This window comes from Aquarana catesbeiana, linkage group LG02 (genome assembly GCF_042186555.1).
Source record: "Aquarana catesbeiana isolate 2022-GZ linkage group LG02, ASM4218655v1, whole genome shotgun sequence".
Taxonomy (NCBI): Eukaryota; Metazoa; Chordata; class Amphibia; order Anura; family Ranidae; genus Aquarana; species Aquarana catesbeiana.
The window spans coordinates 357,511,527-357,526,855 of record NC_133325.1 but is presented as its reverse complement, the minus strand read 5'-3'; the positions used below and the strand labels follow the sequence as shown (position 1 = coordinate 357,526,855).

Genomic DNA, 15,329 nt, shown 5'->3' with positions numbered 1-15,329 from the left:
AGAAATAAAACATTACTGGATCTACTGATTACCAACAATACAGACCTGATCACAGATGTGGAAATACGGGGCAATTTAGGTAACAGGTCAATTAGTTTCAGTATAAATCACACAAATAGGAAACATGAAGGGAACACAAAGACACTAAATTTCAAAAGAGCCAACTTCCCTAAACTACAAACCTTGCTCAAATTGGGATAAAATATTAGGAACAAAGAATACGGAGGAGAGATGGGTTTGCTTTAAGAGCATATTAAATAAGGGCATTACCCAATGTATCCCATTGGGTAATAAATTTAAAAGAGCGAACAAAAATCCTGGATGGCTTAACTCCAATGTAAAAATGCATATAAAAGCAAAGGAGAAGGCCTTCAAAAAATACTAGGTTGAGGGATCATCCTCAGCATTCAGACTTTATAAAGAATGCAATAAGAAATGTAAGGGTGCAATTAGGACGGCTAAGATAGAACATGAAAGACACATAGCGGAGGAGAGCAAAAAAAATCCCAAGAAATTCTTTATGTATGTAAACAGTAAAAAAGGGAGGACAGACCATATTGGCCCCATAAAGAATGAGGAAGGACATCTGGTTACAAAGGATGGGGAGATGGCAAAGGTATTGAATTTATTCTTCTCCTCAGTCTTCACGAGTGAATCGGGGGGCTTCAGTAACCAAAACTGCAGTGTTTATCCTCATGACACAACACAGGAAGCACCTACATGGTTAACAGAGGACGGCATTAAAATTAGACTTGAGAAACTTAACATTAATAAATCACCGGGACCAGATGGCTTGCATCCGAGGGTACTTAGGGAACTCAGTCAGGTGATTGCCAGACCGTTGTTCCTAATTTTTACAGACAGTCTATTGACTGGAATGGTACCAGCTGATTGGAGAAAAGCCAATGTAGCACCAATATTTAAAAAGGGCCCAAAAAACATCCCTGGGAATTACAGACCAGTTAGCCTAACATCAATAGTATGTAAACTCTTGGAGGGGATGATAAGGGACTATATACAAGATTTTAGTAATAAGAATGATATCATTAGCAGTAATCAGCATGGATTCATGAAGAATCGTTCTTGCCAAACCAATCTATTAACCTTCTATGAGGAGGTGAGTTGCCATCTAGATAAAGGAAGGCCCGTAGACGTGGTGTATCTGGATTTTGCAAAAGCATTTGACACAGTTCCCCATAAACGTTTACTGTACAAAATAAGGTGCGTTGGCATGGACCATAGGGTGAGTACATGGATTGAAAACTGGCTACAAGGGCGTGTTCAGAGGGTGGTGATAAATGGGGAGTACTCAGAATGGTCAGGGGTGGGTAGTGGGGTTCCCCAGGGTTCTGTGCTGGGAACAATCCTATTTAATTTGTTCATAAACGACCTGGAGGATGGGATAAACAGTTCAAGCTCTGTATTTGCAGACGATACTAAGCTAAGCAGGGCAATAACTTCTCCGCAGGATGTGGAAATCTTGCAAAAAGACCTGAACAAATTAATGGGGTGGGCGACTACATGGCAAATGAGGTTCAATGTAGAAAAATGCAAAATAATGCATTTGGGTGGCAAAAATATGAATGCAATCTATATACTGGGGGGAGAACCTCTGGGGGAATCTAGGATGGAAAAGGACCTGGGGGTCCTAGTAGATGATAGGCTCAGCAATGGCATGCAATGCCAAGCTGCTGCTAATAAAGCAAACAGAATATTGGCATGCATTAAAAGGGGGATCAACTGAAGAGATAAAACGATAATTCTCCCGCTCTACAAGACTCTGGTCCGGCCGCACCTGGAGTATGCTGTCCAGTTCTGGGCACCAGTCCTCAGGAGGGATGTACTGGAAATGGAGCGAGTACAAAGAAGGGCAACAAAGCTAATAAAGGGTCTGGAGGATCTTAGTTATGAGGAAAGGTTGCGAACACTGAACTTATTCTCTCTGGAGAAGAGACGCTTGAGAGGGGATATGATTTCAATTTACAAATACTGTACTGGTGACCCCACAATAGGGATAAAACTTTTTCGCAGAAGAGAGTTTAATAAGACTCATGGCCACTCATTACAATTAGAAGAAAAGAGGTTTAACCTTAAACTACGTAGAGGGTTCTTTACTGTAAGAGCGGCAAGGATGTGGAATTCCCTTCCACAGGCGGTGGTCTCAGCGGGGAGCATTGATAGCTTCAAGAAACTATTGGATAATCACCTGAATGACCGCAACATACAGGGATATGTAATGTAATACTGACACATAATCACACACATAGGTTGGACTTGATGGACTTGCGTCTTTTTTCAACCTCACCTACTATGTAACTATGTAAGAAAAGTCAGCAGCTACAAAAAGTGTAGCTGCTTAATTTTAATAATAGGACACTCACCTGTCCCACGGTCCAGCTATGCGGGTGAACTAAGCCCTGCTCCTCTCCCCCTCCTCTCCTCGGCGCTGGCATTGTGACTGTGGGTGCCTGGCTGTGGCTTCACAGCTGGGCATGCACTGCACATGCACGAGCTGCGCTGCGCGCTGTGATTGGCTGGGCAATCTTCTGGAACCTATGACGTGTCCCAGAAGGTTGCACAGAAGAAGGGGGGAGAGGTGAACTTCCTTCCAGCTCCATGGAGCCCCAGGAGGAAGTGGGAGCTGGATGCCCCTAAAAAGAGGGTATCCGCTCCCCCCCAAAAAAAATGACACGCCAAATGTGGCATGTCAAGGGGTCCCCTCAAAGCGTAAGTTCCATTTTTGGGTGGAACTCCGCTTTAAAATGAGAGTAGTTTGCATGTCTGAGCATGCTCAGTTGTGCTAGCACCTAGCTGTAAAGAGATGGGGAATTTATCTCTTCTCAGACTTTTAAAGATATTTCAGTGCAGAAATCACTTTTTCACACACTTTAAAAGCAGATTATATTTAAGCAATATACCACATATTTCGGTACCATTTAGGTGATGATAAACATTATTTCCATGTGCAATTCTCCAGGTCCTAACAAGAGTAATGCCCTGTACACACGATTGGACATTGATCGGACATTCCGACAACAAAATCCATGGATTTTTTCAGACGGATGTTGGCTCAAACTTGTTTTGCATACACACGGTCGCACAAAGTTGTCGGAAAATCCGATCATTCTGAACGCGGTGACGTAAAACACGTACGTCGGGCTTATAAACGGGGCAGTAGCCAGTAACTTTCATCTCTTAATTTATTCTGAGCATGCGTGGCACTTTGTCTATCTATCTATCTACATATATATATATATATATATATATATATATATATATATATATATATATATATATATATATATAAGATTTTGTCTTTTTTTGGCTTCCTATGACATTCTATACCAGATACATTTCTTGGGAGAATGGTACGTCTGGAGCACGGCAGTGCGGAGACTCTCAGGGACAAAGCATTGGTCACAAGGTTTCTCAGGAGGAGAATGAAACTGAGCAGCAAGAATTTTGTCAACCAAAGGTGAAGTGAGATTGGTATGAACCGTAGCCAGAATATGGTCGGAAGGAATCACAGGAACAGGAACCGACTTCATCTTGGAAGCGGAGGAAAACTGAGGAGGAAGAAAAATGTTGCAACAGTGCATCAGCCCTTACATTCTTAGTACCAAATGAAACAATGTAATTGAAGCTTGACAAGAAAAGAGCCCATCGTGCCCTTCTGAGAGACGTTTAGCCTCAGACAAGAATGTGAGACTCTTATGGTCAGTCAGAATAAGAACCGGCACAGTAGTACCTTCGAGGAGATGTCTCCATTCTTTAAGGGCTAAAATGATTGCTAACAACTCTCTTTCCCCAATCTCATAATTGCATTCCGCAGGAGACAATTTCTTGGAAAAGTAGCCACAAGGATGCATAGCGCTCTCAGAGGTAGGTCGTTGAGACAGCAGGGCACCAACTCCAGTCTCAGATGCATCAACCTCAAGAATGAAAGGTATCGTAGGATCAGGATGTACCAACACAGGAGCAGAAACGAGGGCAGCCTTGAGACTCTCAAAGGCATTAATGGAATCCGGAGACCAATTCTGTGGGTCACCGTCCTTTCTGGTCATATCAGTCAGGGGTTTGACCAGAGACAAGAAGTTACGAATAAACTTCCAATAATAATTGGCAAAGAAAACATTGCAATGGACGTAAGCCCACGGGTCAGGGCCACTGTAGAACTACCAAAAGTTTCTCTGGGTCCATCGAAAAGCCAGCAGTGGAAATTACATAACCCAGGAATTTAACCTGTTCACAATGAAACTCGCACTTCTCCAATTTACAGTACAGGTTATTATCTCTCAGCCTCTGAAGTACACGACAGACATCTGTGTGGTGGCTCTCTAGGGAATTGGAAAATATGAGGATATCATCGAGATAAACCACCACACATAGCTGCAACAAATCTCAGAGGACATTGTTGATAAATTCCTGGAAAACTGCCGGAGCGTTGCAAAGACAAAACGGCATTATGATGTATTCGTAATGGCCAGTTCTGATATTAAACACAGTTTTCCATTTGTCGCCTTCTTTGATCCTCAGGAGATTGTATGCCCCTCTGAAATCAAGCTTTGCGAAAACTGTTGCTCCCTTGAGGCGGTCAAATAACTCTGTAATCAATGGAATCGGATAAGCATTCCTAATCGTGAAACGTTCTTGTACTTAGTTTGATGGACATGTGGCTCTTGGCAGCAGAAGTGGAGTGTGCAGGAACATCAAATACCCTTTTAAAAGAAGCCACAAACTCAGGATAACTCAGGACGACAGGGTTTTGCATGTCCCATAGAGGGTTTGCCCAAGCCAAGGCTCTCTCAGAAAGCAAAGAAATCACAAAGCCTACTTTGCTTCTATCTGTGGGAAATGCCTGGGGCGGCATCTCAAAGTATATCTCAACCTGGTTGAGAAACCCTCTGCATTGAACTGGATTGCTCCCAATTCGCTGGGGAAGCATAGCATACCAGACATACCTCTTATAGTGGTAATATTCGAGGTGGTGGCTGCACAGAGACTGGAGCATCAGCAGGGATGGCATGCAACACAGGTAGCACCAGAACAGCCCCAGTGGAGGATCCAGGTGAGCAGTGCGTCTCAGGAGCGTCCGTAACAATATGGCAAACTGATCCATGCGGTGATCCTGCTCATCCAATCTGGAAAAAATATTACCAACAAGTGGATTGCCTGCAACTTCTGAATTCATGGCATTTGCCTACTGTCAGGAACCATGAATCAGACAGTGACAGAAGAGCAGTAAAAATCACACTATTTAATAAAATGGTATAAACAGAGCAAACGTAGTCAAAACATACCCTGTTTCCCCGAAAATAAGAACTAGCGTGATTGTCGGTGATGGCTGCAATATAAGCCCTACCCCCCAAATAAGCCCTAGTTAAAGTCCTTGTAGATCTTATTTTCAGGGTAGGGCTTATTTTCGGGGAAACAGGGTAGGGCTTATTTGGAGGGTAGGGCTTATATTGCAGCCATCACTGCACCCCCCAAATAAGCCCTAGTTAAAGCCCTTGTAGATCTTATTTTCAGGGTAGGGCTTATTTTCGGGGAAACAGGGTAGGGCTTATTTGGAGGGTAGGGCTTATATTGCAGCCATCACTGCACGCAGGTCTTATTTTCGGGGAAACAGGGTAGTCAGAGTTCGACAACCAGGACTGGTAGTCAGAACAAGCCAGAGACACAGGAGTCCAGAGATCAGCGAAGTCGGGCGCAGCAAACAGGATCAGGAACCAGAAGGGAAGTCAGCCAAACAAAAGTCTTTCACAGGTAAACACAGCAGATAGAGTCCAGATATGTTGACCAAGGCGAAGGCACAGAGGATCTGATCCATGCAGTTTAAATAGCTAGCAGAGCTAGCTGAAGAGCAGGAAATGAAGACCAGGTGAGTATATATATATATATATATATATATTCATTCGCTATTGTAACACACCTCGGTGGGCTCATAGCGCAGTGCTCTGCGCCCCAAAGCCACCCTATTTTGAAGCCTATGAGAGCCTCTGGCTCTAATCAGGTGCTTCAAAAAAACACACCCCCAAGGGATTTTATGTATCCAGCATCCTGCAAGGGGGCCGGATGCATGGACTGGGGGGCGGTGCCGGGGCGCCCCTAATGGGCTCAGTTTTAGAATGAGCTCAGTTTTAGAAAGAATGAGTTTGAGGAAGTAGCGTGACATCAATGCTGATATTCCAATTAATAAGTTAGCAATGCAAGATGAGACTGAAGGAGTGAGGTGAGGAGTAGAGATATAGATTTGGGTGTCATCAGCAAAGAGATGGTATTGGAAGCTTTGGGAGTTTATGAAGTAACCAAGAGAGGAGGTATAGATAGAGAAGAGAAGGGATCTAAGAGCAGAAGTTTGGGAATGCTTTGATAGATAGGAGAACTAGGAAAGGGTATAGTATTGAAGCCTAAAGGAGTGGATTATTTTAGGAGGAGCAAGCGGTCAACAGTATCAAAAGCAGCAGAAAGGTCTAGTAGTATGTGTATGAAGTAGTGGCCATTGGTTTTAGCAGTCACTAAATTGTTAGTGAATGACTAATGTACTTGTTTAATTCATCTTTTTTTTTTTTTAATCAAAAAAGGTGTTTATTGAACAGGTTTAGACAGTTTCCAATGTACATACATGCATTTGCATATATCTATAATTACATTTCGTGGTTATCCTGGTGCCTTTTAATTTTAATCCCATCATCATGACCTTCAAGTCCAGAATATGCTGAAGTACATATACATTATATTTGGTGTTATGCAACTCTAGCTCGTTAGGGTCCTTCCGTAGGGCACTGTAAGATTCTGGATATCACCAGTTCCCTGGGACTTAGCCCAGGGGTATCCAGCCATGGTGACCAGATTTTTTCAAATCTACCTGGGCTTACTCTGTGTTGATAGATATACCTTTCCATGACCAGGGTCTTCCCCATGTCAGTTATTCATGAAGCAACTGTAAGCGGTCAGATCGATTTCCATCCCAATAGGATAAGTTTTCAGGCCTTAAACCGTGCCCTAGAGAATGCTATTCTAACCATCTTAGGAATAGCCTTCTCCAGAACTCGCAAGATACAGTTAATCAGCTACAATACTACACTGTATGCTCTTCACTATGTCTGATCGTATGGGCAGAACTCCTTAAGCTCCTGAGGAAGTGTCACGCAGACGCACAACATGTTGAGCAATTAAGAGAAATACTCACCCGGACCTGCAATTGAACCCACAACTCCTCATCTGACACTCACTTAAATCGCATTATTGGTTTGGGAATCCATCCCTCACATATTTTGTGAATGTTCGATTATAAGTCATATGTATATTAAGAGGAGGTTTAAATTGCTTGTAGGGTGAAAAAACTGAATACAGAGCATTTTTTATATAATCAATGTAACACTTATAGTATTTCTCCATTTATCTTTGCAATTTAAACTAAATAAAACTACTTTTACTTTTTATAGTTAAGCTACTCGTGTGCCTTCAAAGTCCATTTTCTTAGTTTTTATATTTCATGCAATTGATATAAGGACGTTGGCACACTAATACAAAAGTACCTATAGTGTCACCCTGTTCTCAGGTACATATCCCTTTGGGAATTTTATCAATAAGTCCTGTGTACTGAGTCAGGGCTGTGTTTTGGCCTAGGCCGACTAGGCTCGCTACAGCAAGGCGGCCGCCGTGGGCTGCATGTGTGCGGGGGGCGGCCGCAGGAGCCGGGAATCAGAAAGACGGGTGGGGGGACTTCCTCTCATGCGGGGGGGCGGCATGTGACTCATTCCCCCATAAGCGGCCAATGACTGGCGGAGGTGGAGCCTTATGCTCCGCCTACCCTCCTCCACACTGCTTGACCCTTCTCCTCAGCACTGGGGCAGGGTCTGGCAGTGACGTCAGGAAGAGAGAGAGAGGCACAAGGGAACCCCAAAGAACAGCAGGTAAAGTTATTGAATAAATCAATTGATGGGCACAGTGACAGCGTTTGATGGGGCACAATGGCTGCGTTTTAAAGGCACAGTGGCTGCAATTGATGGGCACAGTGACTGCAATTGATGGGCACAGTGACAGCGTTTGGTGGGGCACAATGGCTGCATTTGATGGCACAGTGGCTGCAAATGATGGGCACAGTGGTTGCATTTGGTGGGCACAGTGGCTGCATTTGGTGGGCACAGTGGCTGCGTTTGGTGGGCACAGTGGCTGCGTTTGATGGCACAGTGGCTGCAAATGATGGGCACAGTGGCTGCATTTGGTGGGCACAGTGGCTGCGTTTAGTGGGCACAGTGGCTGCATTTGATGGGGCACAGTGGCTGCGTTTGGTGGGCACAGTAGCTGCATTTGATGGCAGAGTGGCTGCAATTGATGGGCACAATGGCTGCGTTTGGAGGGCACAGTGGCTGCATTTAATTGGGCACAGTGGCTGCGTTTGGTGGGCACAGTAGCTGCATTTGATGGCACAGTGGCTGCAATTGGTGGGCACAGTGGCTGCGTTTGGTGGGCACAGTGGCTGCGTTTGGTGGCACAGTGGCTGCAATTGATGGGTACAGTGGCTGCAATTGATGGGCACAGTGTCTGCGTTTGGTGGGCACAGTGTCTGCGTTTGGTGGGCACAGTGTCTGCGTTTGATGGGGCACAGTGGCTGCAATTGATGGGCACAGTGGTTGCGTTTGGTGGGAATAGTGGCTGCGTTTTAAAGGCACAGTGGCTGCAATTGATGGGCACAGTGACTGCAATTGATGGGCACAGTGACTGCAATTGATGGGCACAGTGACAGCGTTTGGTGGGGCACAATGGCTGCATTTGATGGCACAGTGGCTGCAAATGATGGGCACAGTGGTTGCATTTGGTGGGCACAGTGGCTGCATTTGGTGGCACAGTGGCTGCAAATGATGGACACAGTGGCTGCATTTGGTGGGCACAGTGGCTGCGTTTAGTGGGCACAGTGGCTGCATTTGATGGGGCACAGTGGCTGCGTTTTGGTGGGCACAGTGGCTGCATTTGATGGCACAGTGGCTGCAATTGATGGGCACAGTGGCTGCAATTGATGGGCACAGTGGCTGCGTTTGGTGGGCACAGTAGCTGCATTTGATGGCACAGTGGCTGCAATTGGTGGGCACAGTGGCTGCGTTTGGTGGGCACAGTGGCTGCGTTTGGTGGGCACAGTGGCTGCAATTGATGGGTACAGTGGCTGCAATTGATGGGCACAGTGTCTGCGTTTGGTGGGCACAGTGTCTGCGTTTGGTGGGCACAGTGTCTGCGTTTGGTGGGCACAGTGTCTGCGTTTGATGGGGCACAGTGGCTGCAATTGATGGGCACAGTGGATGCGTTTGGTGGGAATAGTGGCTGCGTTTGATGGAACAGTGGCTGCATTTGATGGGGCACAGTGAGGCTGCAATTGATGTCTTTTTTTTTTAATTTCTTAGTTTGTTTGCACCCCCCCAAAAATTTTGAGCACCAGCCGCCACTGGCATGTGCAAAGTGCTCCATGCATGCTAAAATCAATGCAAACCCTTTAAACAGTCCACATTTAGTTGCAGTCTCCAGGGAGTGGGGAAGGGTACCTGTCAAAAACAGGTACCTGTTCCCCCCTCCCCCCTGAAAGGTGACAAATGAGCCTAAAAAAAGGAAGGGGTGTGGTTTACAGATGATAGGGTGGGTCTTAAACAGGAAGGGGTGTGGCCTCGGCAGCAAGGGGTGGGTCATATATAAATTAGGGGGGTGCATGAGTTTAGTCAGGCCTAGGGCAGCACAAAACCTAAATACACCACTGTACTGAGTGCAGAGTTCAAGTATACTCCCCCTGCACCTATTTAGTCAACCCAAAAGCAAAATTGCCTCCCTCTCTCCTACCAGTAAAAAAGTTTAACCCCAGAGCACAAATATCCCAAACAAAAATTCCTACCATAGCAAACATCTTATCCCTCTATCCTAACCTCATCCTTCCCCTAAAGGGGACTGAAGTGTCCCTTTAATGTGAATAGCAAATGATGCTATGATCACCGGGGAATTATTCTTTAATAATTACCAAGATAAAGGCAAAATGTCAGTGACATTTGGGTGTTCTTGATATGTGGAAGTTGTGGTCAGATCCGTGTCACTGGGCTCTAGTGCTTCACATACAGTAAAGCGGCTATATTGTATGCAATCATGAATTCATGGAATATGTTTCAAAGTCATTTACACATAAATAGCAGCAACAGGAAGTCAGAGTGACTGTTTCAAAATATAGTACAGCTTGCATGTATTTCTTTCGGTTCAGTTGCTTTATAGTGCTGCAATGAGAAGTAGCTTAAAAAGATTGGAGTGGACACACAAAAAGACTTGGCTAAAAATATTGTAAGTTATTATTTTTTTTCCTATTGGCTACATAAGATGTATGTTTATATAGGTATTAGTGTCAATGTGGTAGAATAATTTAGTCTCTATATTCTTATCTGTCCAAAGATTAAGAAACAATGTTTTGCGTGTTTTGCGAAATCTGTAGTCTTAATGGTGAGTATATGAGTTTGCTGTATGTTGAAATTTCCAGAGTGAAGGATCAAATCACTTATTTAGGCTCAAAGAAAGTTAAATATGTTTATATATAGTATATACTGTATATAGTAACAGAGCATAAAACAATACTATTCACTATCTAGAAGCAATCAATCAATGACACATCTTATTGCTCACATCTCCTGCCTTTCACTCCTAGGCCCCTTTCACACGAGAGGTCCGATCGGGTCCTGCTGTCCATTCTTCAGCCAGACCCAATCGAATCCTCCATTCTCCTCTATGAAGCAGGTTCTGATACGATCCAGCAAAAATAAAAACAGAACAGATCTCCTCCTTCTTGCCGGATCGGATCAGAGGGCAGTTGGGTTTAAATGGACAGAACGGGCACAGACCTGTCATCCGGCCTTCCACACAAGAGGTCTGATGGGGTCTGGCTGTCCATTTTACAGCCAGACCCAATCAGACCCTCCATTCTCCTCTGTAGAGCTGGGGAGGTAAACCATGCATGTCAATGAACCCAGTCAGTGTGGCTCGGGAATGAGCCTGTACAAGTGCCCTGATAGAAAGCGTCTTTCAATAGGGCCACTTGCCGTAGAGGAGGAGCCTGGAGCGCTGGTGGGGAACCTCAGAAGGTATGTATGACATGTTAACTATTTTAATAAAAAGGTAAAAAAAATTGCAGTTACAAAGTTGTTTTTTTTTTAGGAGCCTTGAAAGCATTACACCAGCTATCAGAGGATCACTGGTGTCATGCAGGTCTCTTGCCGACTGTCAGTGTAAGCTGTCTACCTGTACATCATACATCACACTGACAGGAAGAATCAATGAACTACCAGAGCGCTTAACAACGCTGTGCTAGTTCATTGAGAACTACAAGTCGACAGCCGCAAAGGGTCTCTGAATGAATGAAGTGCCCGTGTGAGTGGAGCCCCACAAGTGACAGCTGGTACGGGGAACTTCTCCCTGTACTGCTGTCACAGGGAGGCAGTGGATTGCCAAGCAGCTGCAGGAGTGGGAACGTTACATGTTCCACCCTAATGGGTGGAACGTGTTCCCGAAGGTGAACTTATCCTTTCAAAGATAAAAAATTTACATTATAATCACATGTACAGGCATGAATTAAACTGTACACGACAGAGCAGTGCTGTGAGCATATGATTCCAGTCATTAAAGAGGTTGTAAACCTCCAAAAAGAAAAAACAACCTAATGTTGATAAATGTAAAGTTTTGCACTTGGGGGCTAAGAATATGCATGCACCATACATACTAGGGGGAGTACAACTGGGGGAATCAATGGTGGAGAAGGATCTGGGGGTTTTGGTAGATCATAAGCTCAATAATAGAATGCAATGTCAAGCTGCGGTTTCCAAAGTGAGAAAAATCCTTTCTTGTATTAAGAGAGGTATGGAATCCAGAGAAAGATATAATTTAGCCCCTGTACAAATCATTAGTAAGACCTCATCTGGAATTTGCAGTTCAGTTTTGGGCACCAGTTCTCAAAAAGGATATCGGGGAACTGGAGAAAGTGCAGAGAAGGGCAACCAAACTGATAAGAGGCATGGAGGAGCTCAGCTATGAGGATAGATTAGAGGAACTGAATTTATTCACTCTTGAGAAGAGGAGATTAAGCGGGGATATGATCAACATTGGGTATAGGGGGTCCATATAGTGAACTTGGTGTCGAGTTATTCAATTTTTGGTCAACACAGAGGACAAGGGGGCACTCTGTACGTCTAGAGGAAAAGAGATTTTATCTCCAAATACGGAAAGGTTTCTTCACAGTAAGAGCTGTGAAAATGTGGAGTAGACTCCCTCCATATGTGGTTCTGGCCAGCTCAGTAGATTGCTTTAAAAAAGGCTTGGATTCATTCCTAAATGTACATAATATAACTGGGTACTAATATTTATAGGTAAAGTTGATCCAGGGAAAATCCAATTGCCTCTGGGATCAGGAAGGAATTTTTTTCCCCTGCTGTAGCAAATTGGATCCTGCTTTTCTGGGGGTTTTTTTGCCTTCCTCTGGATCAATTATGGGTATGGGATTGTATGATATTTTTTATTTTAATGTATTTTTTTTTTATGGTTGAACTAGTCTTTTTTCAACCTGACTAACTATGTAAGACAAAGCAATAATGAGCTAGTATGCATTGCATACTAGTTCATTATGAAATACTTACAGTGCCTTGAAAAAGTATTCACACCCCTTGAAATTTTCCACATTTTGTCATGTTACAACCAAAAATGTAAATATATTTTATTGGGATTTTATGTGATAGACCAACACAAAGTGGCACATAATTGTGAATTGGAAGGAAAGTGATAAATGGTTTTACAATTTTTTTGCAAATAAATATGTGAAAAGTGTGGCATGCATTTGTATTCATTCTTTCAACAATGGCTTTCTTCTTGCCACTCTTCCATAAAGACCAGATTTGTTGAGTGCACTACTAATAGTTGTCCTGTGGATAAATTCTCCTACCTGAGCTGTGGATCTCTGCAGCTCCTCCAAAGTTACCATGGGCATCTTGGCTGCTCTCCTTGCCCAGCCTGTCAGTTTAGGTGGAGGGCCATGTCTTGGTAGGTTTGCAGTTGTGGCATACTCTTTCCATTTTCGGATGATGGATTGAACAGTGCTCCGTGAGATGTTCAAAGCTTGGGATTTTTTTTTATACTCTAATGCCCCGTACACACAATCGGACTTTCCGACAACAAAACCGTGGATTTTTGTTCAAAGGTTGTTGGCTCCAACTTTTCTTGCATACACACAGTCACGCAAATGTTGGCCAACAATTATGAATGTGGGAACGTGGTGACGTTCAATAGCTAGTGCGGCCCCTTCTGCTTCCAAGCATGCGTGAACTTTTGTGCGTCGGACTTGTGTCCACATGATCGGAAATTCCGACAACAAAGTTTTGTTGGCAGAAAATTTGAGAACCTGCTAGCCAACATTTGTTGGCAGAAAGTCCGACAACAAATTTTCGATGGAGCATACACACGGTCGGACTTTCAGCCAACAAGCTCACATCCAACATTTGTTGTTGGAAAATCCGATAGTGTGTACGGGGCATTACTCTGCTTTAAACTTCTCCACAACCTTATCCCTGACCTGTCTGGTGTGTTCCTTGGCCTTCATGATGCTGTTTATTCACTAAGGTTCTCTAACAAACCTCTGAGGGCGTCACAGAACAGCTGTATTTATACTGAGAAATTACACACAGGTGGACTCTATTTACTAATTAGGTGACTTATGAAAGCAATTTGTTTCACATTTTCCTTCCACTCAGGGCTGGTGCAAGGATTATTGACACCCTAGGCGAAACCTCATTTTGCCGCCCCCCTTGGCTCCACCCATAAATGCAACCTTACCAGCCCCCAAAAATGCGACCTTATCAGCACCCATAAATACGGCCTTACCAGCACCCATAAATGCAACCTTACCAGCCCCCAAAAATGCGACCTTACCAGCACCCAAAAATGCGGCCTTACCAGCACCCATAAATGCGGCCTTACCAGCACCCATAAATGCGACCTTACCAGCACCCATAAATGCGACCTTACCAGCACCCATAAATGCGGCCCTACCAGCACCCATAAATGCGGCCTTACCAGCACCCATAAATGCGACCTTACCAGCACCCATAAATGCGGCCTTACCAGCACCCATAAATGCGGCCTTACCAGCACCCATAAATGCAACCTTACCAGCCCCCAAAAATGCGACCTTACCAGCACCCATAAATGCAACCTTACCAGCCCCCAAAAATGCGACCTTACCAGCACCCATAAATACGGCCTTGCCAGCACCCATAAATGCAACCTTACCAGCCCCCAAAAATGCGACCTTACCAGCACCCATAAATGCGACCTTACCAGCACCCATAAATGCGACCTTACCAGCACCCATAAATACGGCCTTGCCAGCACCCATAAATGCGACCTTACCAGCACCCATAAATGCGACCTTACCAGCACCCATAAATACGACCTTACCAGCCCCCAAAAATGCAACCTTACCAGCCCCCAAAAATGCAACCTTACTGGGGGGGGGCCCTTGGTACACACAAATCAGAGTGATTGGCAGATCATTATACATATACTATATCTGTATACATGTAAATGCGATAATGCAGGGTGAGATTCTCAGTGACAGTGAAAACTTTTACTCACAGGTGACGGTCTTACTGTGACTGGAGTTCTCCTCTGCAGCTCTCTGCATCCGATGACTTGACCCTGCCGCTGCCAGTGTGGGGAACATAGTATGGGGAGCATAGTAGGTGAGGTTGAAAAAAGACGCAAGTCCATCAAGTCCAACCTATGTGTGTGATTATGTGTCAGTATTACATTACATATCCCTGTATGTTGCGGTCATTCAGGTGATTATCTAATAGTTTCTTGAAGCTATCAATGCTCCCCGCTGAGACCACCGCCTGTGGAAGGGAATTCCACATCCTTGCTGCTCTTACAGTAAAGAACCCTCTACGTAGTTTAAGGTTAAACCTCTTTTCTTCTAATTGTAATGAGTGGCCACGAGTCTTATTAAACTCTCTTCTGCGAAAAAGTTTTATCCCTATTGTGGGGTCACCAGTACAGTATTTGTATATTGAAATCATATCCCCTCTCAAGCGTCTCTTCTCCAGAGAAAATAAGTTCAGTGTTCGCAACCTTTCCTCATAACTAAGATCCTCCAGACCCTTTATTAGCTTTGTTGCCCTTCTTTGTACTCGCTCCATTTCCAGTACATCCCTCCTGAGGACTGGTGCCCAGAACTGGACAGCATACTCCAGGTGCGGCCGGACCAGAGTCTTGTAGAGCGGGAGAATTATCGTTTTATCTCTGGAGTTGATCCCCCTTTTAAT

At 44.4% G+C, this 15,329-nt stretch overlaps 1 protein-coding gene across 6 annotated transcripts in view; it reads left to right on the top strand.

Annotated features, from left to right (window-relative positions):
- The first annotated feature begins 10,184 nt into the window (after positions 1–10,184).
- SCIMP (SLP adaptor and CSK interacting membrane protein) overlaps positions 10,185–15,329 on the top strand; it is a 72,551-nt gene continuing 67,406 nt past the window's right edge. For 4 of the 6 annotated variants that reach the window (XM_073615013.1, XM_073615014.1, XM_073615015.1 and 1 more), the window contains exons 1-2: positions 10,214–10,314; positions 14,643–14,747. In XM_073615013.1, the coding sequence (XP_073471114.1) occupies positions 14,732–14,747 (16 nt within the window). In that variant the 5' untranslated portion in view covers positions 10,214–10,314; positions 14,643–14,731. Of the gene's footprint in view, positions 10,315–14,642; positions 14,748–15,329 lie in introns of all 6 variants that reach the window. The other 2 variants (XM_073615016.1, XM_073615017.1) reach the window with 2 other exon arrangements.